General features: G+C 53.8%; 1 protein-coding gene across 4 annotated transcripts; it reads left to right on the top strand.

Moving 5' to 3' along the window:
* Positions 1 to 1,451: 1,451 nt before the first annotated feature.
* On the top strand, positions 1,452 to 24,241 carry LOC111141652 (hepatocyte nuclear factor 4 alpha). 4 transcript variants are annotated; one of them, XM_022494371.1, is made up of 12 exons: positions 1,546 to 1,660; positions 3,795 to 3,823; positions 4,824 to 4,879; positions 5,522 to 5,698; positions 6,986 to 7,080; positions 12,126 to 12,232; positions 12,916 to 13,071; positions 16,408 to 16,495; positions 17,391 to 17,546; positions 20,067 to 20,303; positions 22,810 to 22,962; positions 24,026 to 24,241. In XM_022494371.1, the coding sequence occupies exons 1-12, from the start codon at positions 1,546 to 1,548 to the stop codon at positions 24,166 to 24,168; spliced, it is 1,512 nt and encodes a 503-aa protein (XP_022350079.1). In that variant the 3' UTR covers positions 24,169 to 24,241. The 4 variants fall into 4 exon arrangements, with proteins under 4 accessions (XP_022350082.1, XP_022350079.1, XP_022350083.1 ...); XM_022494374.1 differs by lacking the exons at positions 3,795 to 3,823; positions 4,824 to 4,879 and having other exon boundaries at positions 1,452 to 1,660; positions 5,524 to 5,698; XM_022494375.1 differs by lacking the exons at positions 3,795 to 3,823; positions 4,824 to 4,879 and having other exon boundaries at positions 5,524 to 5,698; positions 22,810 to 22,932; positions 24,026 to 24,168.
* The last annotated feature ends 559 nt before the right edge of the window (positions 24,242 to 24,800 follow it).

The raw sequence follows: 24,800 nt of genomic DNA, 5'->3' as shown, positions 1-24,800 counted from the left end.
CCCCTCCCCCACCTGTTTGCTCCTTCACTGGTTCACACACGCTTTCACTAATTCACCCACTCATTCCTTGATTCACTCCATCACTAACTCACCCCCTTGCCGTGTGCGCATCGGCAGTCACTCCTTCACCCATGCTTGCTCCAGCTGCCCGAGGAGGACAGGCTCCCAGGCTCCCAAGTCTAGGCCCTTCTGCCCTTGTCAGCGCTATCTGCCTCCTGCATTGTGACCTCCCCTCCCAGGCTATGCGGGGAGCTCTTGGTGTCGAGGGCCCGTGGGGTTGGAAGGCATGACGGGAAAAGGGGGAAGGCGGCCCGCAGAAGGCCGGAGGACCCGCTGTCGAATCTTGGCAGGGCACCTTGTTCAGAAATCATTAGGGATCTCAGCAACAGCAGAGCATTAAGCCAAACACAGGGACTGAAGTATTGGGCCCTCTGCGACTGCTCAGGTGACAGACCCACGAAGGCCCCTTTGTAGGAGGCTGTGGGTGGAGAGAAGAGGGAGATGGAAATGGGCTGGTGGGGGGGAGGAGGGATGGACCCTTGATAGGACCTGCCTGATACCGTCTCGTTTAACACTCAGGCCACCCTCCGAGGTCAATTATGCCTTTTACAGAGGAGGAAACTGAGGCTCCAGGAGGAGAATCATTTACCCAAAGTCATGACTGGTAGGGGGTAGGCGCCTGAGTGTAATCCAGGTCTGTGGGGCTGCAGGCCTCGCCTCCGGCTGTTGAGGGGGTGGGGAAATAAGTAGGAGGAGGTGAGGACATTGGGAGAGAGTGGGGGGGGCAGTGCTGAGCTGCTGGCTGCTGCGGGGGCTGGTGGTAGCCACAGGGGGGTCACGGGAATCAGGAAAGGAGAACCCCAGGTGAGTCCATGCTCCTTCCCAGGGAGATGGGCCATAGGAGGGGGGTTGCCAGGAGGAGGATCCAAAGATTGGTGTCTGGGGCCTGGGATTTGGGTCTTTATTTCTGTGCCATGAGGTAGCTTTATCTCCTCCAGAGCATTGAGGGTAGAAGTCAATGATTTGGGAAGTTACTGAATCAGGGCATCTTGGAGGGGGTGCTGTCAGTGTCTTGGCCTATCATCTAGAATGCCTGACTTTAGGCGATAATGGCTTGGGGGAGCGGGTGGCTGAGTCAGGGGTCTGATGAATGCTGGCGAGTTAGTGTGTCCGTCCTACAGAAATCCGTAACCGAGTATCGGGGGGTTAGGGCCCCAACTGTTGTAATGGCACCTGGGTGTCCACCAGAAACCAATAAACAGCCAAATCCCTGCCGCCCCGCCCAGCCTACCCACCAGTGGGGGAGCTGATTAACCATTAACCCCCACCCCTCCCCGGCAGAGCCTCCACCCCTTCGCAGGGGCTAGGCCAAGACTCCGGGCAGATCCTCCCAGAGGAAGGTTTGAAACGCAGGAAGGCAGAGGGGGCCCCTGGGAGGAGGCGGTGGGAGGGCAGAGGGCCGGGGCCGGGGCTCTGCCTGGAGCCTTCGAGCCTTCGGGGTGGGCATCCTGGGCAGGGCGAGTGGCTGAGGGGTGGAAGGGGAGAATGCGCCTCTCCAAAACCCTCGTGGACATGGACATGGCTGACTACAGCGCCGCGCTGGATCCCGCCTACACCACCCTCGAGTTCGAGAATGTGCAAGTGTTGACCATGGGCAATGGTAGGTGGGTGCAGGTGTGCCCAGGTGTGCGGCTCGGGAGCAGGCCTGGGGCGCTCAGTGCTGCTCTGGGAGGAGAATGATAGAAAACGGCATGTCGGGCCTGGAGGTCTGGACAGGTGTCGCCAGGTGAAACAGGTGTGCCCAGGTACAGCGACCAGAGGCATTCTGGGTGAGGGGAGGCCCGCGTGGGCAGGTCTCCAGCAAAAGTAGATCCCAGGTATTCTTGTCTCGCCCTTGTGCTCCCTGTTACCTCAAGGCTGTCTCTGCTCAGTGCGTCACTGGGAGCGGCGACATGATGGTGACCTCCCCCTTGGCGCCCAGCTGCCATAGTTGGGCCTGACTAGGCCCCTTCCTGCACCCTCTGGGCTTAGGTCCAGAGAGATAGAAAGGTATGCTCTGTCCCTGGAGATGCTGGATGGAGAGGCCCCATGGGGTGTCTTTGGGACTTTCCTGGGGTGAACGCCCCACTTAGAAAAAATTAGAGTTCTTAGGGAAGTTTTGTTCAATGAGATGCTGGTCAGCAGTGTGAGCTGTGGTGTGCTTGTGGCCTCACCTGGGTGTGCACGCGCGAGTTTCTGCACACCTGTGTGTGGGGGAGAACCATGTTGGCAAAGTGTGTGTGCCTCCGGGAACCCTTTTGCATATTTGCGTTAGTTTGTCTGTATGTGCCAGTTCTTTGGTTTCCATTTGTATTCGATCACTGCGTGTGTTTGCTGGTGTCTTGAGAGGTGTGTGTGCTTGTCTTGCTTCTGTCCAGAAGCAGCAGTGAGTGTGTGTCCATGTATCTGTGGAAGTTCGTGCACAGGCTGGGTGCCCTGTGCTTTCTGGACGTATGTCCTCTGCGGGCATTCTGTCTTGTGCCCCGGTATGTCCCTGCTCCTGTCCTAGTGCACGTTCCTGGACGGGGTGGGGGGGGGTGATCCGTACTCTCTCGTAACCTCCGTTATGGAGACAGGATAGGCAGGGGGTCGGTCCTGACATTTGCCAAAGGAGAGTCCCCTGAGCCGCACGTCCCTTTCTCTCTGAGCTGGTGTCGTGGCCTGCATTGTGTCACTCCCCGGGTTTATAGATTTGCTTGCACATCACCAAGAGTACATCTGAAACTGGGTTGAGAGGTTCTCCTCCCCAAGAAGGTAGGGGGAGAGAGGAAGCCTGGAAGCCAGGAAGCTTCTAGAGGGGAAAGACCCTAAGCCAGCCTCAAATAAGGTGTGTGGCAGGGGACCAAGGCCAGCGTGCTCCCTGCCCTCCTTCCGTGGCTCTGTGGCTTCAGCCAGGGTCTGTAATGCTTGTGGTCAGTTTGGCTTAGTCAGAAAGATGTGACTGCATTGCCCGTGGTCAGCCTCACCAGCTGCTCACCTGTTCCTGCCATCTGCTCACTGTGCGACCTTGGGCACGTCATATCCCCTAGTTTGGCCTCTCCGTCTTCTGCAAAATGGGTTTAATCACCTCAGGCCTGCTGGCCGGCCAGCTCTGCGGAGCATCCGTGGAAGGGAGTTGCAGCGAAAATCACAGCAAATGGTGAGCAAGAAGCTTCTGCACCAGGCAGGGTGTCGTGTGACCCCGTGGGGACATTATGTGCTGTCACACTCCTGGCCACTGCCTAGCCCTAGACTACTCCCTAGGGCCAGCCCTGTCACCCCTTCAGAGCCTGCACCTCCCTAAGTCACGTGTGCCCTAGGTGGAGGCCACCCCTGGGTGTCCCTTCAGTAGCACAGCCTCGGGCTCAGGGGCCAGAAAGATCTGGGCTCAAAGTCTGGCGTAGACCCTTCCTGCCTATGAGAACTCTGCAGGCTGGCCTCCTTTCTGAGCTTCTGTTTCCTCATCTGTCAAATGGAGTACAGACTAGCACCTGCCTCCTGTGCTAACCAGAGGATTCGGTAAGATGAGGCACGTGGTGCCCGGCCTTGGTAGCTGGGCCTCACCCACCATGAGTCGTCTCAAGAGCACTGGGCATCCGTCAGAAGGTCTGTGTTCCCCACTGGCCTTGGAAAGGGTGTGAGTGTTGGCATCACATTTTACATTCCTGCTGAGCTGGGGGTTCCAGCGCTCCATGGAGATCTCCCCATCTGTCTCCCACCCCTGATTTGGAAGCTCCAGCAACAGCAGGGACTTTGCTTACCAGAGGCCCCCACAGACATCCCAGCAAGGGCAGCCCGGGCCAGAGTCGTCCAGCACACCTGGACTGTAAATCGGGCTCCTCCACTTAGCAGGAGTGGGACGACCCTGGGCAGGTCACAGGTCCTCCCCGAGCCTCAGTGTTCTCACCCAGAGAATGGGGCCTGTCTGCCGAAGGCAGCGGTGAGATGATGCACTCAATAGCACCCAGCCCCTTCTGCACAGGGTGGAGGAACCCCCGCCCCCTGAGCTCCCTGAACAGCCAGGAGTTGTGGGGTCATAACCTCCCCAGGGGTTGAGGGAAGTGAGGCTGAGGGAGAAAGGGCACCAACATGGCTTAACAATTATCCCCATCTCCGGGAATAATTCACCAAGTGGAGGAGGCTGAGCTCTGGGCACCTCAGGAACCTAGGAGATGTCCACTGGATGATGGCAGAGATGAGACATGGCAGGGTCCACTTACGCATGAAGGCTGGACGTCCTCTGCTCCGGGAATTTGATTCTGCAGGAAAGCTTTCCCTTCACGAATCCTGATATGGTGCTTTTTATGTACCGAGCATGTCACCTACATCGACCCACTGAATCCCCCTACAGTCTTAGGGGATAATTATGCATCCTGTTTCCCATGCAAGGAAACAAAGACATGGAGGGGTGAACCCATGCAGCCCACATCACCTGGCTAAGAAGTAGGCCAGCTCAGACTGAAGCTTGGCAGAAGGGCTGTAGCATGTGTGCCCTTAACTGTAGCACAATGTCCCCTCTGGTTCTCAGTGCGGTGTTCCCAGGAATTCAAGGTCAGATTTGGGGTATCCACAAAAACCCATCTGCATGTGACTGTGTGGTATGCATATGTGTGCATTTTTCTGGGGAGATGGTCCATGGCATCTATCATCTTCTCCAAGAGGTCTAGCCTTGATGGAAGGCCTACTTACACAAAGAGGGTTCTGCTGCTGAAATTAAAAAAAAAAATTGCAAACCAGAACAGTTGAACCCCTGCCTTTTACAGTTAGGGATACTGAGGCCCAGGGGGACTCGAAGAGAGGTAAAGGGACTTGCCCAAGGTCACAGGTCTGTTAGTGGCGACATCAGCACTAGCACCCAAGGACCCCAAGCACTCTGTCCAAGATCTTTGCTACCTGTTTCTTATCTCCCCTCTCAGACTTATATAGATGCAGTAGCTTTCACCTCTGACACAGGTGGTATTTAAAAGATGCCCAGAACCTTGCCCTGACCCTCCCAGGAGGACAGATGGGCCGCTGTCCTTGGTGCATGTCTTCCTGTTCCCTGGGAGAGTTTGTGAGGCCTCTGGATACACTGAGAAATGAGGGACAGGACCTGAGCAAATGCCGGGGGCGTACTGTCCCTTCCACAGTCCCCTCTGCCCAGTCAGTCGGGTCTGTAAGGGTCAGAGGCATCGTAGGGGGTGATCAGGTTTTCATTACTTCCCAGAGAAAACTGGGCCTAGCAGTCTGCACCGTAGAGTAGCAGACCCTCACAGATGACTCTGTGAACTCATTGTCACAACCATCCCAAAGTAACAGATGCAAAACAGGAGTTCCAAAATGCCGAGGGACTTGCCCAAGGTCATTGAGGGAATGGGAACAGCACCCAGGTCCGGATGAGGCTGCAGGCCTGGGGCGGGGGTTGGGGTGGAGAGATCCCCATAATGCTCATATTGGTTTCTGTAGCCAAGCCACCAGGGGAGCAGGGCATCTCCTGAGTCCTCACTCTTGTCTCCTCTGGTGCAGACACATCCCCATCAGAAGGTGCCAACCTCAATGCACCCAACAGCCTGGGCGTCAGTGCCTTGTGTGCCATCTGTGGGGACCGGGCCACAGGGAAGCACTACGGTGCCTCAAGCTGTGACGGTTGCAAGGGCTTCTTCCGGAGGAGCGTGAGAAAGAACCACATGTACTCCTGCAGGTGAGGAGCCCCTGCTTGGAGCCTTGATTTCTCTAGCTGGGAAGTGGGTACACTTGGGCTGCTGATGTTCCCCAGAGTCTGCCTGCCCCCTCACTAGGTCCCAGAAACGTCTGCCTTCTGAGGCCTTAAAGCTTCCTCTGGTTTCTTAGGCCTCAGGGATCCAGATGGGAACATGCATCTAGGAACCTCATTCACTGATCATAAAGCTACCAGCTGCCCTTTACTGAGCACTTACTATATGCCAGACATATTGAGTCTTTGTATGTACTTAACTGGCCCTACAAGCCCATCGTTATTTTCCCGCTTAGCAAATGAGGATCCATGAGGTTTGGGACCAAGCTGCTTCTGAAGCCTCAGAGGGTGGGGCCCATCCCACAACCTGGTGCTTTTCCTGGGACAAATAGGGGATTGGCCCCAGGCCTTTCTACCTACCCCACACCTCCCATTGGGAGTAACAACAATAATAAAATAATAGCATTATTATGGTGCCTGGGTGGCTCAGTCGGTTAAGTGGCTCCTTCTGCTCAGGTCATGATCCCAGGGTCCTGGGATAGAGCCCTGCATCGGGCTCCCTGCTCAGCGGGGAGTCTGCTTCTCTCTCTCCCACTGCCCTGCTTGTATTCTTTCTCTGTTAAATAAATAAAATATAAATAAATAAGTAAATAAATAAATAGGATTTGGCTACGAGGAGTTGCCGTTTGCAGACGCACTGCGGGTCCCATCCACATATCTTCTCATTTCCGTCTGTCAACACGCCTCTGACATGGTTGCTATGATTCTTCCCATTTTATAGATGAGGAAGCTGTGGCTTGGGGAGGGCCAGGAATCTGTCCAAGGTCATCCAGCTTGAATCAGTGGCAGAGCCCCTGTTGACACTCAGGTCTCCACCCTTGGTCACCGTGGGGCACTGCCTCTGTGTACAGCCCCTTCCAGAGAGTCACTTGGCCAACAAGGTATTGACTCTGAGCCATAAGCAGGAGTCTGCCGTAGCTCTGGACTTTCCTAGAACGTGGTAGAGAGTGCAGTGCCCTGGTCATTGAAGGGCTAGAGTTTCCAGCTCAGTTCTACCATCAGGCTGAGTGATCCCGGGCTACGTGTCACCTCTCCGAACCTCAGCAGGACAGGGCGGGCTTCTTCGAGAGTCCCGGGGCCTGACTCATGGTTAGCATGACTCCCATGATGAAGGCAGGGAGGCTGGGAGTCAAGGCCAGGTTGGCCAACGCTGTAGCTCGGCCGGGGACGGGAGGGCTGTCCCTGCCGCATCCAACCCTCCAAGCTTCTCCCCAGGTTCAGTCGGCAGTGTGTGGTGGACAAAGACAAGAGGAACCAGTGTCGTTACTGCAGGCTCAAGAAGTGCTTCCGGGCTGGCATGAAGAAGGAAGGTGAGCCTCGGCCCTCCCCCTCCCCCCACCTCCACCCTCATCCCCACCCCCACAGCCCCACCTGCACCCACTCCGGGATAGGCGGGTACAAGTATGGCCACCCTTTATGACTGGGTGACAGGCCCCTGGGGTAAGTGGCAAATGGCTGAGAGGAGGGAGGGCCTGGCAATCTGGCCACAGGGCGGGACTGGGCTTGGTCTTGAGAAAGAGATAAGCTCTCACTCCTGGCTACTCTGGTTCCCAGCCCTCGCCACCCCTATCTGCCCCACAGCCATGGCCATGGGCAGCCCAGTCAGGTGTTTTCTCTTCATACACTATTGCAAACAGGAAGAGAGCAGAGAATGTCTGTGTGCCTGCCACCTAGACTCAGCAAATGTGGACAGTAGTGGGGAAGGGGGTTTCTCTTCCTGAGCTTCCTGCCCCAAGGGCAGTGCCCCTGTTCCTTAGTCTTCACTCTCAGTGTCTGGTGACCCCAGGCTTTCACATTCTGCAGAGCAGGAACGAGGCGTCAGGCTTGCCCTGGGTGGAGGCAAGGAGCACGTTTATAAAGTTTATAAAAAGTTCGGGGCTCCTGGGTGGCTCCGTGGGTTAAAGCCTCTACCTTCGGCTGGGATCATGGTCTTAGGGTCCTGGGATCAGGCCCCACATCAGGCTCTCTGCTCAGTGGGGAGCCTGCTTCCTCCTCTCTCTCTGCCTGCCTCTCTGCCTATTTGTGATCTCTCTCTGTCAAAATAAATAAATAAAATTAAAAAAAAAAAAAGTTCTCTCCAGGCCTCCTGTAACCAGGAGATGCCAGGCACCAGGCTGGGCTTTTCTACGAGTGACGTGGCACCCTATGTGGCTGGTACCATTGTCACTCCCCCTTTTCCTGGATGTGGGGACTGAGGACCAGAACAGGTCCAAAACTTGCCTGAGGCCCCACAGCTTTGCACCCAATGCTTCAGACTAGAGTTGGGTTCTGCCTGGTGATACCTGATGCCACCTCCTTTATGACCTCCAGATCTCAGGGACAGCCCGAGCTCAGGAAGCAGAAATCCTTTAACTACTTCATTTCCTGCTCCTCTCTGCTCACCTTCCCCAGCTCGGGCACCAGACCCTCACTCCTCACCCGCAGCTGTGGCGCACCAGCCGGGCCCGTGGCCTAGCCCTGTACACACACCCAGCCCAGGGCAGGAGCCTGGGACCAGCCTGCCCGAGCTGCCTGTGAAGGAGGGTCTCTGGTCTCTCTGGTCTTGCTTTGAGCTCCTGAGTCCTATTGGGAACTTGGACCTGCTGACCCCTGTGAGGCACTGGGTTGGCTCCAAGGCCCCTTCCTGCTGCGACTCCACAATGGTAGCACCCAGCTCTTAGGGTGAGGGGGGTTCCGGTGGGGGAGGGGCCTTTTCAAAGGGCAACCCCCTTCACCCCCCAACTTCCTAGTCTTCAGTGGGGTTGAGTCCCTCTCCTCCAAGTCCCTCTCCTCCTCCTCATCTCCACTTTGTGGAATGAGGAATGTGAGAAACAGGACTAGAACCTGCGCACGGGCAGCAGGAGACAAGGAAAAAACTGAGCGTACGGTCTAGGGGCCTCACGCTCTGTGGTTTTCACAGCTGGGGGCTTTGTTCCCCCATAGCCTAAGGTGTCAGGTTCGAGAGCATGAAGCTCTCATGGTAAAATTTCAGGCCTTGTGACAGGCAGGAAGGAAAAGGATTGGTAGCCTTCCTAGGCTGCACAGGGCCTGGTGCCTGCCTGTGGTCTCTTACATGTCTTGCTAAACATCCAGAATCACTCATGTGTCACTTGAGAAATATTTCTTCTGACTCTGGTTTTCCCATCTGTAAAATGAGTGGCGATAACGATGCCTTCCAGCTCTGGGAGTCCAGCCACCCACTCACTGATCTGCCTGTCCCCCTGGTGGGGCATGTGTGTTTGTTCCCTGGTCCCCTGTATGAGCTGCCAAGGAGGGAGCAGTCCCGTGTCCTGGCTCCTGGAGGGAGAGGGACATCCCCAGGCCATTCTGCCTTAGCTAGCCTTGAAAATAGCCCCGGCTTCTCAGCTCAGGGAAGGAGGCTTTCTGCCAGGAGGATGGGAGCCTGGGCTGATGGCAAGTGAGCGAGCTAGTCAGTGTTGGTGCTCTTTGTGTGTCTCGGTTAACTGGAACATGGTGACATTGACAGTCGTGTGGTTGCTTCAAGAATAGGCCTGGGGGGCATGGTGTTTGGTCCTCATGGCGGTCAAGCTCCAGGAGGAAAAAGTATTACCCATTCTACCGAAGTCTTGTCGTCGCGACACCCCTCATCCAGCTGGTGGGATGTGCCCAAAGCCCAGAGAGATTCTTGGCCAAAGCCTCCGTGATCAGGAGGGTTGGGACAAGTTTTCATTTCTCTTCTCTGATAGCTTTAAGATTCAGGAATTGAAACCCAGGAGTGGTCCCTGACCACAGGAAGGCCTGCACTGCCAAAAGAATTGATGGACTGGCCAGGTGGAGGCGCGGTCACCAAACCGACCCCCTCCCTGCTTTACAGATGGGGAAATTCAAGCCAGGCAGGCGACGTGATTGGGTGGAGGCAGGTTCCCCTGAGCTGGGCACACACCAGGCTCCCTGAACTGAGACTGGGAGGGCTTGGCCTGGGGGCATTATCTCTGATCTAGAAACTTCCCTAGAGAACAGGGAAGGGCTCCTAATCCCACAGGCCTGTGAGCCTTGGCCAGAGCATGTTCCATGGTGGCCAAAAGTGGGTTCCCTGAAGGGGCAAAGACTCTGGGGAGAAAACTGGGGGTCTGTGGGCCCAACAGCAGGTCTTGAATTCTGTCCTATAACCTGAGACAACGGCTACTGAGGCTCAGCTGGCAGACCCAGGATGAGTGCCCAGCCCCTAGACAGAAGCCCACCCAGGAAGCCAGGCCGGGGGTGCAGGAGGTACAGGCTGGTGGTGGGCCATGGGGCGTTTTGATGGGCCCTTCCTCAGAACCCTGGCCCAGCCCCCCATAGGCCCCGTCCAGGGGTTCTCTGGGAAGACAGGCTCATCCTCCTCTCTTCCTCTGGCCAGGTCGGTTAATATTCAATAGGAGTTACATTAGGTCCCCGACCCTGCTAATACTGAGCAAACATTTGGAAAACATCATTCCGTGACTGAGCTCGCGCTGGGTACTGATAACACGGGCTAACCTTGGGGAGCCCAATCCGCAGCTGCTGACAGCAGCCCTTTTATTGGGCCCGCCTCCCATCGGCGCCCTGGTGGGTGCGGGCTGGCGCTGGCGGCTGAGGCTGGGAGGGGTGTCCTCGGGCAGGGCCGCCACGTGTGCAGGGGAGTGGCCCCAGGGGCTGGCTCTGGCCGGGGTGGTGGGTGTCAGGAGAGATTTCTGACCTGGGGACCGGTCTCCTATCCCACTCATGCCGGGGCTTGGTCTATGCCGTCTGGCTTTCATTCTCTGATTTCAGCCGTGTGTGAAATCAAGAGAAAGTTGAATGGCGGCCATGGACGTTCCATTGAGAAATCAGAGCTTCCTTCACTCGCTCAATCAACATTTCTTGGGCACCTACTGTGCGCCAAGCCCCATGCTAGTCACTGGGGCTACCGCCGTGAACAGCAACAGAGTTCTAGCTTTCTGGAGCTTTCCTTCCCATCGAGAGACAGAGAGTAAGGGAATGATCAAGAGATTGTATAGGAAGGGCCCCCAAAGAGAAGGGAAGCAGGAGAAATGAAGGGCAGAGCCTGAGGGAGGGAGCTCCATGCCAGCAGGGTGGTCAAAGTGGGTGTCTCTGAGAAGGTGACATGTGCACGGAGCCAGGCACCAAGCAAAGCAGCAGCGAAGCTGTGGGGAGGCAGAATCCCAGGCCGTGGGGCAGTGGCGGCTTGGCAGGCAGTGTGGGGTTAGAGACGAAGGGCCGTCATGAGGGGTTCAGTCCGCGTGAGATGGGGAGTCACCGGTTTTGAGCAGTGTGGGGATGGGACTGAGTTGGGTCATAGCAGATCCCGTTGACTCGGACAGGTGCCCAGACGGTCAGGGTAAGGCCGGAAGCAAAGAGACCTGAGCCTGAGCTGCTCCTAGGAAGAGGCAGCAGGGCCCAGCCCGGACCTGGGGGTTCTGGATGGCATGTGGGCCTGTGAGAGGAGGAGCGATGGGCAAGCTTATAGATGGGGAAACTGAGGTGCCTGAGGGAGGATGTGATCTGTACCAGCACACAGAGAGTGAGTGGCAAGTTCCAGACTTGGAAGGCACCCCGGTCTCCAGCTGTCTTGCCCTCCCTCCTGCCAGCCTCAGCAAAGCCTCGTTCCAAGGTGGGGGCCCTTGGACTCCAAGGGATGAGGCCAGAGCCACAGAAGGTCTGTCTCATGTCTTAGGCCAGGACTGACATGGATAGGGAGATGCAGGGAGGTGTGGGGGCCCAGTAGATGGAGGCCCGGGGCTCTGAGTTCCTGGAGGAGAGTCCGCGGTGGGGCAGGAGGGAGCCGGGGGTTTTCTGTACTGTCCCTGAGTGGGTTGGCCTCCTGCTGATGGAGAAGACTGTCAGGGCAGCGGGGGGCCTCCAAGTCCCTTTTCCAGGCCTTCTGTCTGGGTGTTCGGGAATCCCTGAGCCATCTCCATGTCACCCAAAGCCATTCATTTTCCTTGTTTTACACACTTTGATCTGGAATAAAAGGGACCCTTTTCCAAATCAGGGATTAAAAATCTGTCATCTAGATAGATCCATCATCAATACGCAAGACCCATCTCAAACCCTCTGCCAAGGCATCACTGTGTTGCATCCCCTCAGAGACGAGGGGATCACTCCCACGACACCGCATTGTGTTGGGGGCAGTTCTGGTGCTTAGAAGGTTCTTCCACAGGCTGGGCTGGAATCATCGGCCCTCATTCCCGCATGCTACTCCAGGCTCTGCCCCCCGGATCCCCCCTCCTTCCACCTCCAACCATGTTTCCTTTACTCCAAGTCAGCCCTACAGTATCTCCTTTGGGGTCAGACTCTCTCCCCACATACCCCATCTGCTCCTCAGCAGTCAGGACCACTCTCCCCTTCACCCCATCCCTGTCCCCTGACCTTACCTCTCTGTGCCTCCTCACAGCTGTGCAAAATGAGCGGGACCGGATCAGCACTCGGCGGTCAAGTTATGAAGACAGCAGCCTGCCCTCCATCAACGCTTTGCTGCAGGCCGAGGTCCTGTCCCAGCAGGTATCAGAATGACCCTCTTAACCCACCTGGTGATCCCCCATACCAAAGAGGAGTCTCGCCTCCACCCATGTCCTCCCCAGCCAGGCCCTGGAGCAAGGGCCCTGGAATATCACAGAAGGGAAACTGAGCCAGTTCTGTAGCAAAGACACCACTGGGACCCAGGTCTGGCCCTCTGTGGCACTTTCTAGTTCATCCTTTTGCCTGTATTCCGCGGACCAGACAGAGTCGACTTTCAGTGAGGGCCTGAGATCAGTTTAGCCCTAAGAGAACAGATTATTGGACAATTAGACAGATTAGCAAACAGGCTCAGCCCATTCCTTGCTGTGTGACCTTGGGCAAGTCACAACACCTCTCTGAGTTGTTCTTTCACCTGTCAGATGAGAATGATGATTTTTGCCCTGAGCTGAAGGGTTCTTTGGAGTTCCGAGGAGCTGGCAGAGGAGGAAGTGGGGGCAGGCCACCAGTGGAGGCTCAGGGGGAGCCTCCTTCCTCATATCAGCCTTCTTCAGCATCCTTCCTTCTCTCCCTTTGCCCCCGAGCTCCCTCCTGAGCTGAAAGGCATCCACATTCCATCTCCCCTTTTCCAGACACGGAAACTGTCTGGGCGGGGGGGCACTCTGTGCAGGGAGCAGAGACTGTAGGGAGGGCCTGACCATCCCCAGCATGTCCTTCACTCCTCCCAGATCACCTCCCCCGTCTCTGGGATCAATGGAGACATTCGAGCGAAAAAGATTGCCAGCATCGCTGATGTGTGTGAGTCCATGAAGGAGCAGCTGCTGGTGCTCGTTGAGTGGGCCAAGTACATCCCTGCCTTCTGCGAGCTCCCTCTGGACGACCAGGTGAGCACCAACACTCTGGGGGCAATGGCGACACTGGGCAGGTGGGTCCTGCTGGCCCCCCTGGGATATAGTCTTAGATTGGTTTGATTGTCTTTAATGAAACACATGGTGCTCATGTGTGCCCAGAGCTGTTTAAATAAGTGTACATACCTTAACTCATTTGATCCATCCAGCAGCCCTATGAGTTAGGTACTGTTAGCATTCCCATCTTATAGGTGATGCAGTTGGGGCACAGAGAGGTTAAGTGACTTGCTCAAGGCTACACAGCTAGTATCCAGCACAGCCGGGAGTAGAACACTGTGCACGCAGGTGTACTTTGGTAGGCAAGCTCCAAAGTCCAGGCTCCTGGCCACTGCACTCCTGCACCAGACAGCTCTCCTAGGAGCATGCGGACAGGGCCCCAGAGCCAGGGATCCTGAGAGCTGAGCTTGAGCCCCGGCTCAGAGACTGGTGCTCTGTGTGATCTGGGACAAATGACCCCCTCTCTCCGAGTCTCAGTTTTCTTATCTGTAAAGTGGGAATTACAATATCGGCTTCAGAAAAAAAATAAGGACATTACCATTTGAAGGGCCTAACTCATGTAATGGAACACCAACATCGTGGCCCAGGCCACAGCTGGCCTCCCTGAGTATCACTTTCATTCCTGTATCCCACCAAGATGGTTTAATTGAGCTTTCTGTTTCCCGGAGTATCTTCTTTGGAATACCAACACCGTCCTGGGGGTGGGGGCAGGGAAGAGGCTGGAGCAGCGGGGTGCACGTCTGAGGACAGATGAGTTTCTTAGATACTGCAAGCAATCGCTCCTGGCCAGGCACCTCATAGGGGTCTCCTGTCTGGAGGGACTGTCAGACTGGGTCAGCTTCTCAGCTTGGAGGGAAGCTTGGATGGTGCCCCAGACATCAGCTCCTGGTGCGTTGTTTCTCGGTTCTGCACATCTGCACCACATACTGACAACGCGTGTAGTCTGTGAAGGTTTCCGAGAAGTCCTTCAGGCAAGGAAGCTGCTGATCTTGGTGGGACCCAGGGCTCTCAGACTCCCTGAAGCCCCAGACTCTTGGAACACCTGTTAGTATCCTAAGGTGGGGCGCACTGTGGAAACACTGGTTCGGCTGGTTCTCACCCTCCTACTGGGGCCTGGGTCGGATGCTCTGTCTCGTGGTTCCCTCCCTGCTTTGGGAGGGATGACAGGCCGGGGATCTTGGCCAAGCTGCCCCTGCCTTTTCCCCTGTTCCTTGTGTGCTGGCCCTGGTCCCCTCTGCTCGCGAGTCTATATTAATGTTTAATCCCTTCTGTTCCTTCCCAGGGGCTCAGCAGGGCAATAAGATACCCCCAAGCTGAGCAATTGTTAACCTCGATTTCCCACCCAAACTGCCCTGGCTGGGGCTCAGAGCATTCTTAGAGAGCAGTGATGGGTGGCCAGCAACACAGGACAATCATTAACACCCCCCCACGCCACCTGCCCACCCCAGGAATAGCCACCATGTCAGGAGGGTTCCCAGCTCCCCATTCATGGTGTATAAGGAGCCCATCTTGCCCAAGAGAGTTGGGACACACCTGGGAGAATTGGGGGACACTGTCCTCCAAAGGATACCCCAGATCTATCAGTACTTCCCTAGGAACCACTTTCCAAGTTTATTCACTTCTTGATTTGTTTTGGCCATCAACCCATTGACACCTAGGAGGCTGGGTAGCATCGAATAAAGGGGCCAAGTTCTAGCGAGGGAAAGGGATCTGCACCAGGTTGCAGGGCAAGGCAGCCAGGGGCTAGGAGTTCCTTCCGGGGCTTCTGCCCCTGGGTTTGAGAGCCACCGGGCGGGGTCAGTGACAAAAGCCCTGCACAGTCACTGGTGATTGGCTTCCCTTGTCCTGGTCATGGGAAGTGGCCCCTCATCTGCAAGGCAAATGCCATTCTCCTCCTTCTTGTCATCCTCCCAGGATGGAACCCTGGAAGGACAGATGAAGAAAGGCAGGTCGCTGCAAGATCTGGAGAGGGAGTTCACGAGTTTGCCCATTCATTCATTCATTCATTCATACACCCATTCCTTCCTTTCTTCATTCAAATAAATACTTATTGAATGTTTATTATGTTATGTGCCAGCGGCCTTCCATGCCCTAGACAACGCCATCTCCTTAGAGTGACTTCTCTGATCTCTGCATCTAATGTAGCCCCTCTTGTCCCATTACTCTTTATCACATGACTCTCACTCCCCTCCCTCCCTCCCTCTCATCCTTCCTTCCTTCGAAGTGCCTGTCACTTACTAGGCACTTAACTTTTGATGACTGAATGAATGAACAGAAGCATTTTTACTTCCTAGCCTAGCCTGCTAAAAAAGCTTCAGAATTCCCCAACCCAACCTTGCAGACAAGATCCTTGAGGCCTCCAGCTGGCTACTACTTTTACCAGCTGCTGTGTTCACCATCCTTTGGGCCCTATGCCATCCCCAAAGCCGATGGCCCGGAAAGGACAGACAATGTCCTCCTGGCTGGGTCCCTGCCCTGGACTTCAGGCTGCCAAAGCTGCTTTGTCTTCTCTGCAGAGAAGGAACATGTCAAGCTCATCCCGTGCCAAGGACCAGTGCTCACACCTTGGCCTTGGGAACCAACATCCACGTCCAACCTCTTGGAACTCACTCTCAGAACCCTAGAGTCTTACAATGTCAAGTGAGCAGGTGTCCTGGAAATCTTGCAGAGCAGTGATTTCCCGAGACACAACTGCACATCAGAATCAGCCGGGGAGTTTGTTAAATGCAGATCCTTGGGCCCACCCCTATGCACACAACCTCAGAATCTCTGGGAGTAGGGCCCAAGAATCTGCATTTTATGAAGTACTCTTCATAATCTTCTACCGTTGGCCCATGGGTAGTAATTCAGAATCCACAGTTTTAGAACTTCCTGGCTCCTAGACCCTCTTGAAAGTCTGACGAAAGGCATTGAACCTCGCTGAAGACACACACACACACACACACACACACACACACACACACACGTGTTAAGTTTCATCAGGCACAGAAATGAGGCCCAGAGGGAAGAGGGAGCTTACCTCACCCAAGGACGCAGCAGTTCAAAGATAAAGCCATCATTTGACCTCCCAGCTCTGAGTGCATGTTCTGTCCCCTTCCATGTTCCTGCTGAATCTTTTCCAGGTTTTATCAGTTATGGGAGGAAGGCAGAAGTTTTCTGGTGCCCATTTTATAGTTTAATTCAATAGCAGGTAAAGGCAAGGGAAGCATTAAGCCGACTTGCTCAGGGTCACTGAGTTGGCTAGGAGCACCTTCCCGGGGTACAGACACCTTCCCAGGGGTGCAGCTGCCAGACATCGTCCTTTCTCTTTTCCAGGTGGCCCTGCTCAGAGCCCATGCTGGTGAGCACCTGCTGCTCGGAGCTACCAAGCGATCCATGGTGTTCAAGGACGTTCTGCTTCTAGGTAAGGAGGCTGCCTGCCCCAGCGGGGGCTCTGCGGAGGGCATGCCCGGGGTGGAATGCATCCAGGCTCAGGAGAGTTCCAAAGTGGCATGCAGGGGTGAGGGAGGAAGATCAAGAATGTCTGTTTCCCAGTGTTCCCAACTGGATCCTCCACTCAGGAAGGAAATGTGGAATCAAGGAATCAAGGAATGGAAGTTCTCCAGCATTAAAGTTAGAGCATGGTCGGGGTTATGCATGGAATTGACCATGCGCTCTGATGTGCTTTCTGGAGCGGGAGCAGGAGGCCGCCAGGAATGTCACAACCAGCTGGCCTGTGTCACTTGTGCTTCCACGCCATGTTTATGTATTATTCTAAATGCTTTTACACATGACACTACGGGCCAGATACTAGTCTGAGTACTTTGCAAACATTACTCCTTTAATACAACAACCCTATGAGGTAAGCTCTGTTATTTATCCCCATTTTACAGATGGAAAAAACTGAGGCACAGAAAGTAATTTATCTAAATATATATGGTTAGTTAGCAGTAGAACTGGATTTCAACCCCAGGCAGTCTAATTCTAGAATCTGGGCCCTTCACCTGGATGCACTGGTGCCTCCCAAGGGGACCCTGAATGTCGCTGCTCTAATGGGTCATATCGGAGAATGTGACGGGTGGTGTGAAAGGGTCCTAGAAAGCCAGGCTCCAGACCCACTCCAGGGACTTCAAGCAACTCTTTCCTTTCCTCTGGGCCTCCATTTCCTCATCTGTAAAACGGGCATAACAATCCCCATGGGGCCCTGTCCCGTGGGCACCAGTTGGATTGCAACTGCGGAAGGCAAGGCCTGTCCAAAGCTGGGGAGAAGGGTACCCCCAAGGTGGTATTCGCATCCCCTCTCCTTCCCACCCACCCAGGCAATGACTACATCGTCCCTCGGCACTGCCCGGAGCTGGCAGAGATGAGTCGGGTGTCCATGCGCATCCTCGATGAGCTGGTACTGCCCTTCCAGGAGCTACAGATCGACGACAATGAGTACGCCTGCCTCAAAGCCATCATCTTCTTTGACCCAGGTACAGTCCACGCCCCCCACCCACCCCCGAAGCTCCAGCAGACTTCTTTTACTGGGTTATGGACCCTGCATTCACACCCTCACTCTTCCGTACAGCAATCGGCTAAGGCTGTTGCATGAGCTCTTTAACAGATGAGGAAGAGACCCGCATTCAGAGAGTTGACGTGACTTGACGAGGCACATGGACCCCAGAGGCTTCGTTCTGTTCTTTTCCCCCTTTTGCTTCTGTCCTCTCCTCTCTCCTTCCTTTTCTGACCTCCTATCTTCCTTCTTTCCTTTCCTTTCACCTTTTCTTCTTTCCCTCAAAAATGTTGATCAAAACAATATCTGCACCTACTTAAAATGTACCCCACTTTCCCTGCGAAAGCCCATTTCCCCAGGGGAGCCATTTCTGAGTCTTTTAACTGTTTCTTCTGGCTCAAAAAAAAAAAAAAAAAAAAAAAAAAAAGCTAAGCCGTCTCTTTCTTGATTTAGCTATTTCCGGTCATATTTTCCCTCCTGCCTTGGTTGAGGCTTTTGCTTTCCTCTGTCACCGCTCCCATCTTCTTCCCACATTTTCACTGTGATTTTAGTGTCGCTACTAATTGTCTTTATATGCCCTTGCCTTTCCTCTTCCCCATTCCCTCTACTGACTTTCCACATGCATTTTTATAGAATACTTTGTAGCTTTGTCTTTATGCAAAGCCTGATTTCATTTCACAATATCAAGATTCCCGGACTCCAAAGACCTTGCTTTCTTCCCTCCCTCCTTACACGTGACAGGGCACCTGTTGCACGCCGGGCACTGCTCTTAGTGCTAGACTTCATGGAGATCACCTCCAATAATAATAGTAATGAAGAGGGAGATGACCATAGTTTGTGGAACCCTCACTAGGACACTATTCTAAATACTTTATGTGGATTATGTCACTTATGACTTATAATGCGGTACTGATGAGGTAGGAATGGTTACTATCCCCATTTTGCAGATAAAAAAAACTGAGACACAGGGAGACTGATTAATTTGCCCAAGGTCACATCACCAGGAAGTGGCAGAATCTGGATTTGAACTTCAGACTCTATAGCTCTCAAGCCTGTATTCTTACCTACCACACATCATTTCCATTTCTTTTTTTTTTTTAAAGATTTTATTTATTTATTTGACAGACAGAAATCACAAGTAGGCAGAGAGAGAGGAGGAAGGCAGGCTCCCCGCTGAGCAGAGAGCCCGATGCGGGGCTCGATCCCAGGACCCCGGGATCACGACCTGAGCCGAAGGCAGAGGCTTTAACCCACTGAGCCACCCAGGCGCCCCACATCATTTCCATTTCTTAAAGAGTAAGAGTTCTGGTTCTAGTTGCCCTGAGAGCCTGGCCCAGGCTGTACCCACCACAGTGCTCAGCATGGAGTTGGGCAGATGGTAGTTGCTCAAGAAAATGGGGAGAATTACTGATGCCGAGTCAGGGTCAGCAACCTGGCTCAGAGGGGCAGGTGAGCCAGTATAGGGCCTGGTGTGGAGGGAATGCTCCATAAATGTTTGTTGACTGAATGAAGGCAGGCACAAATGTGGCTCAGTGGAGTGAGCCCTGGACTGGAAGTATGGGTGAAATTCTCTTTCTGCCAATCACTTTGTCTATAAAAGAGGAAATAAATGGATGATTGCCATAAAGGTTGAGTTTAACTGTTGGACAATCACTTGAACCCTCTTCTAGGTCTAGGCTCTAGAATTTATCTCTTGATTTTTTTTCATTCACTCATCCCTCCATCCATCGAACCATCCCCTTATCTAGTTATCTACTCAACAAATATTGAACTTGCATGGTGCTAGGTGTTGGGTTTAAAATGACAAACAGGACATGCCTGCCCGTCCAGAGCTCATAATCACAGTTGCATCCTGTGCGGCCAGTAGTGACAGAAGAACCGCAGAAATGGGGGACACGATGGACACTCATAAAGCAGGCTTGGGAGGGTGGAACAAAGAAGGCTTCCTGGAGGAGGTGAGGCCTAACCTGAGACCCCAGGATGACACAGGCAAGGGGGGAAGGAAGTGGGGAGACTCTTCTAAGGGAAGCAGCATGTACTGAGGCCTTGTCAGTGGGACCTCAGCTGTGACCCAGAGCCCCAAGTCCCCATCATGGATCTGCCAAAAGCTGGATGTGTGACCTGGACCAAGTCCTTTCCCTGCTCCCTGCCTCGTTTTCCCCACGTGTAGTGAGGAGGTTGTTAGGTGCCCTCTTCGGTATGCTTCTAGAGTCCAACCCACCTGTTCCCTGCAACCCCCCATCTCCCAGTTCTGTACCTCAGGAAATGTGACATAAATGCTTTTCTGCCCACGTCCAGGAAGCTATAAATGTGCTAGTGAACCCTGGTTCTTGAGGACCCTGAATCCTGGTCCCAGCACTGCTAAGGACGCTGCAAGTGACCTTGGGCCACTGGGCCCTCCCCCTGCCCCCGCATCAGGGCCTCAGGAGTCAGGGGAGATCTGGGTCCTGGCTCTCCAGATGCTCCAGCTGGGCCCTCGACCCCTGCCCTCCCGTTGCAGATGCCAAGGGGCTGAGCGACCCGGGCAAGATCAAGCGGCTGCGCTCGCAGGTACAGGTGAGCCTGGAGGACTACATCAACGACCGTCAGTACGACTCTCGCGGCCGCTTCGGCGAGCTGCTGCTCCTCCTGCCCACCCTGCAGAGCATCACCTGGCAGATGATCGAGCAGATCCAGTTCATCAAGCTCTTCGGCATGGCCAAGATCGACAACCTGCTGCAGGAGATGCTGCTGGGAGGTCCGTGCCAGGCCCAGGAGGGGCGGAGAGGTGGGCGGGGCTCCCTGGCCAGAGATCGGGCCTCACACCTAGCTCACCTCCCAGCTCCGCCACCTCCTCCTTCCCTGTTCTCCGAAAGCGGGGACTTTTTTGGCTAAGACCCAATGGATGAAAGAAAATCCAACATTTAAAAGCCAAGAGAAAAGCGTTCCAGGCAGGAGTAACTCCTGCAGAAGCCCTGAGGTGGGGGATGTCCGTGTGGTCCAGAAAGAATAAGGTCATGAGATGGGGGAGGGAGGGGTTGCCTGAGATGAAGACGGTGAGGTGCAGACACCAAATGGTGAGCATACGGTCTTGTAGGTCATGGTCAGAAATCTGGATTTCCTTTTCATTGCAGCTTGGGTAAGAAGAGTGCAAATCAGACTACTGTTTTTAACAAACGACTCTGAATGTTAGGTAGAAAGGGAATGATGTCAGGGGAGCACAGGAGAGGCAGGAGACCCCTGAGAATGTTACTGTCACCAGGTGGGGATAGGACAGTGGAGGCTGGGGCGAAGGTGTGACTGGATAAACTGGACCATCAGTGCGGAGGTAGGATTTGTTGATTGATCAGAAGTGTGGGCGGGGCGGGGGTGAGGGGATGGGAAGAGTCAAGGATGAAACCCACATTTTTGCTTTGAGTGACAGGGATGCTCCTGGAGTAACTTATTGAAATGAGGAAGATGGAGGGAAAACAGGTTGAGGCTGAGATGATGGTGGCCGTGGAGACGAACCAAGAGACCATTTATACTTCGGCGAAGCTCGAGATGACCGTAGACATGCGCGGGGCGGGGTGTGTTATCAGGAGGCAGTTTCATGTTTGAGTCTGTTGCTCGAGCATGAGTTCAAAGCTCAGGGTGGAAGCAGCTCCGTGGTGCTCCAGAAATTCGGGGCTGTGGTGATAGAGACTAAGAAGTGGGGATCAGTGACAGGACAGCTGTAGTGGGTGAGAGAATTTTGCAGCGATAGCCCTCGTCAAGTGGGCTGGTAGGATAGGAGTCGGGATCTAAGTGAGGGCACTTGAACTTAGTTAGGATTTGGGAGGCGACACGGTCACAGGCAATGGTATGGCTAAGGGCCACCTTGGCACATAGTTGGGACTGGATAATCTTTTTTTGTGGGGGCTCTTGTGTACACTGTTTAGCCACATCCCTGGCCTCTACCCATAAGATTCTGATAGTACTCCTATAGGAGTGACAGCCAAAATGTCTTCAGATACTGTCAAATGTGTCCAGAGGGCCCCAAATCTCTCCCAGTTGAGAACTACGAACTCATTTCATTCTCACTTTGACCCTGTGAATTATGAATTGTGAATTAAGTGTCGCTGAGATCAAGATCAGAACTTGGGCGCCTGGCCGGCTCAGTCAGAAGAGTGTGCGAATCTTGATCTCAGGGTGGTGAGTTTGAGCCCCAGGTTGGGTGCAGAGATTACTTAAAACTAAAATCTTTTGAAAAAGGCAGGGGAGGATCAGGATGGAGCTTGTGCTCTGTTGCCAGATAAACTTGGGTAAAGTAATTAATCTGTCCAGGCCCTGTAATCTCATCTGTAGAATGGGAATGGGATAACCCACCTTAGAGGACTGTTGAGAGGATTCAGTTATTTTGACATGAAAAAGTATGTAGAACAGTACCTGGCATATATTAGATGCTCAGTAATTGATAGCTGTCAATTTAGAGGACTCTTGCCATCCCTCAAGTCTCATCATGGCACATCAGTGACCACTGCCATGGTCAGTATCTTATATAGTATTATCATTCTGACATGTTTTTTTGAAGCAGTTACTGTGTTCTAGACACTTTGCTAGGCCCTCAAAAAGGAGAAAAATATAGCTGTAATTGTAATGCTCATGGACAGAAAAGTAGATGTTCCCAAAAGATGGGTTGCAGATAGATTCCTATGGGAATTCCAAGGAAGGAAGGAGAGGTTTATTTCCTACTGGGGAGTGGAGAATCAGGAGAAGCTTCCCAAAGGTGGAATTACCTGAGCTGGAATTTGGACTGGTGGACATCGGGGGGTGTGGAGAAAGCATCTCTCTCGGAAATATATGCGTAAAAGCAGAGCTAGGGAAGTACAGGGAGCACTTAGGTGCTATCAGTAGATTAGTTTGGCTGAAGCAGAGGTGTTGGGGGGACAAGGCTACAGGTGAGTTGGCACCAAATGGAAGGACTTGGCATGCCATGGAGCTTGAGAGCCATTGGTTAAATCCACTATGTTCCTATTCAGTGACTACACTCACAGCTTCCTTATATGCTCCTTCTTTCTTTTAACTTTTGTTCTTTTGGTTTGTTGGATCCTCTTAAGAACCTCGTAGGACCTATAGATAGGAATGGTAAGCCCCAGTTTACTCACCCAGAAATCGGTAGCCAACAGGCACTGTCAATACTGGGCGAACGGGTTGATTGGCCACACTTGAGGAAGGTGTACCACGAGGCCCGTGGTCTTTATCTTGGACCCCCTCATCCTGACTGAGCCCCTCTCTACCTGCAGGGTCCTCCAGTGATGCACCTCACGCCCACCACCCCCTGCACCCGCATCTGATGCAGGAACACATGGGCACAAACGTCATTGTTGCCAACACGATGCCCTCTCACCTCAGCAATGGACAGATGTGTGAGTGGCCCCGACCCAGGGCGCAGGCAGGTGAGCAACTTGAGCTCTACTCAGCAAGGAATGAGGTTGGGACCAGAAAGGGGAGCCAAGAGGGGTGGGTCTAGAAGATGGGAACTGGGATATTACGGTTCTCTGTGCTCTAGGGTATGGAATGAGGAGTGCGATTACTCATTCGTTAAGGCTGTTTTTTCACTGAGGCCATTTATTCAGTGAGGTAATTGTTGAATGAAGCTGTTGAATGAAGCTGTCCTTGGGATGAGGGATCCATTGGGTGGACATGTCCACTGGGATAAGAATTCCATTATGATGTTGCCTATTAGGTAAAATTGTTCTTGAAGTACTGCCCAATTAGGTAAGAGTATCCATTAGACCGTTGGGTGAGACTCCTCACTGGGTGGGGATGTCCACTAGTCTCGATGGTCCCCTGAGGTGAAATCTTACACGAGAGAGTTTGTCATTGGAGAAAGTTCTTCAAAAGTAAGATCATCGTCGGGATGAGGTGGTCCACCAAAATGCGATTGCGTTTCATTGAGATTGTTCTTTGGGAAACTTGTTCATTGAATAAAGTTGGCCAAGTGGGTCATGGTCAAAGTTAACTTTCAAATAGGCGATGCTGTGAGGCCAGTTAGTTTCCATTATTCATCTTCCTAATATTAAAGAAATGGTATTTTTGAAGTTAGTTGGCCAGACACGTAGGTCTCATCAGCTGCTCCTCTTTGTCTCCAAGAAAGGATATTGCTGTCACGTGTCCCACTGTCCTTAAAGAGAGTCAGAGCTGGGCCCTGGTTTGGAAGAAGCAGCCCAGATCTCCATGTTAAATGGTGGAGGAGATGGGGGTTGGTAGAACCTGGGCAGAAGCCTCTGGCCACAACTGGCCCAGCCATAGCCTTCCAGACCTTACCAGACTTAGACGTCAAGATCAGGGACTCAAGGTTTGAGCTGTAGGAAACCTTAGAGATTGTCTAGTTTAATTCTCTCATTTTCTAGAGGAGAAAACTAATTCAGAGAGGGGGAAGAACCTTCCTAGGACTCTGGTTATTCCCCAAAAGCTTGAAATTCTCAGTAGCCTCTGTCTGTCTCTCTGTCCTTCCAGCCACCCCTGAGACTCCACAGCCCTCACCGCCAGGTGGCTCGGGGTCTGAGCCCTACAAGCTCCTGCCGGGAGCGATCGCCACCATCGTCAAGCCCCCCTCCGCCATCCCCCAGCCGACCATCACCAAGCAGGAAGTCATCTAGCAAGCCGTTGGGGGTCGGGGGCTCTGCCGGCCCCCCAGCCCCCTCAGAGAGCCCCGGTGGTCACTTGTTCACAGTGAAGGAAGCCATGACAACAAGGCCAGTCTCAGGGCAGCAGTGGAAAGGGCAAGGGGACCAAGAACTTGGGCTCTGGGCCATAGCCCGTTGCTACCCTCCACCCCCTGCTCTGGATGACGGGGCTCTGACTTGGGGAGGCCCCAGCTGGGAAATCCTCTGCTGCCTTGGACAACTCTTCTCTTGCCGAAGCCACTGCCTTCCCCTTCATCATACTTGCCCCCTACTTCTTCAGCCCCAAAGGACAGCTGTCTGGAGACGACACGAGACCTTGCTTCAACATAGCTCCCTTCCCCTTCAGATGGATACTTCTTTCTCCAAGTACTGCCCTAGTCCCCAGACACAGAGCCCTTCAAGGCTGGGTCGGATTGGGGCATCTGACCTCTCCCTGTTCTGCTACCCCAACCTCCAACCTCTCCACCTGCCACTGTTACCTTCCTCAGCCGTCCTAATTCCTCCACAGCCACCTCTCCAGAGGCTGAAGGAAACTCACACGCAATCCCCCAGTCATTCCAGGAGCATTTTTAAAGCACCAGCTGGGCTAGGCACAGTGTGGGAGA

This window comes from Enhydra lutris, unplaced genomic scaffold, assembly GCF_002288905.1.
Source record: "Enhydra lutris kenyoni isolate GAN:26980312 unplaced genomic scaffold, ASM228890v2 scaffoldscaffold6, whole genome shotgun sequence".
Classification (NCBI taxonomy): domain Eukaryota; kingdom Metazoa; phylum Chordata; class Mammalia; order Carnivora; family Mustelidae; genus Enhydra; species Enhydra lutris.
Note: the sequence above shows the minus strand (reverse complement) of the source record. Positions and strands in the feature narration are given on the sequence as shown.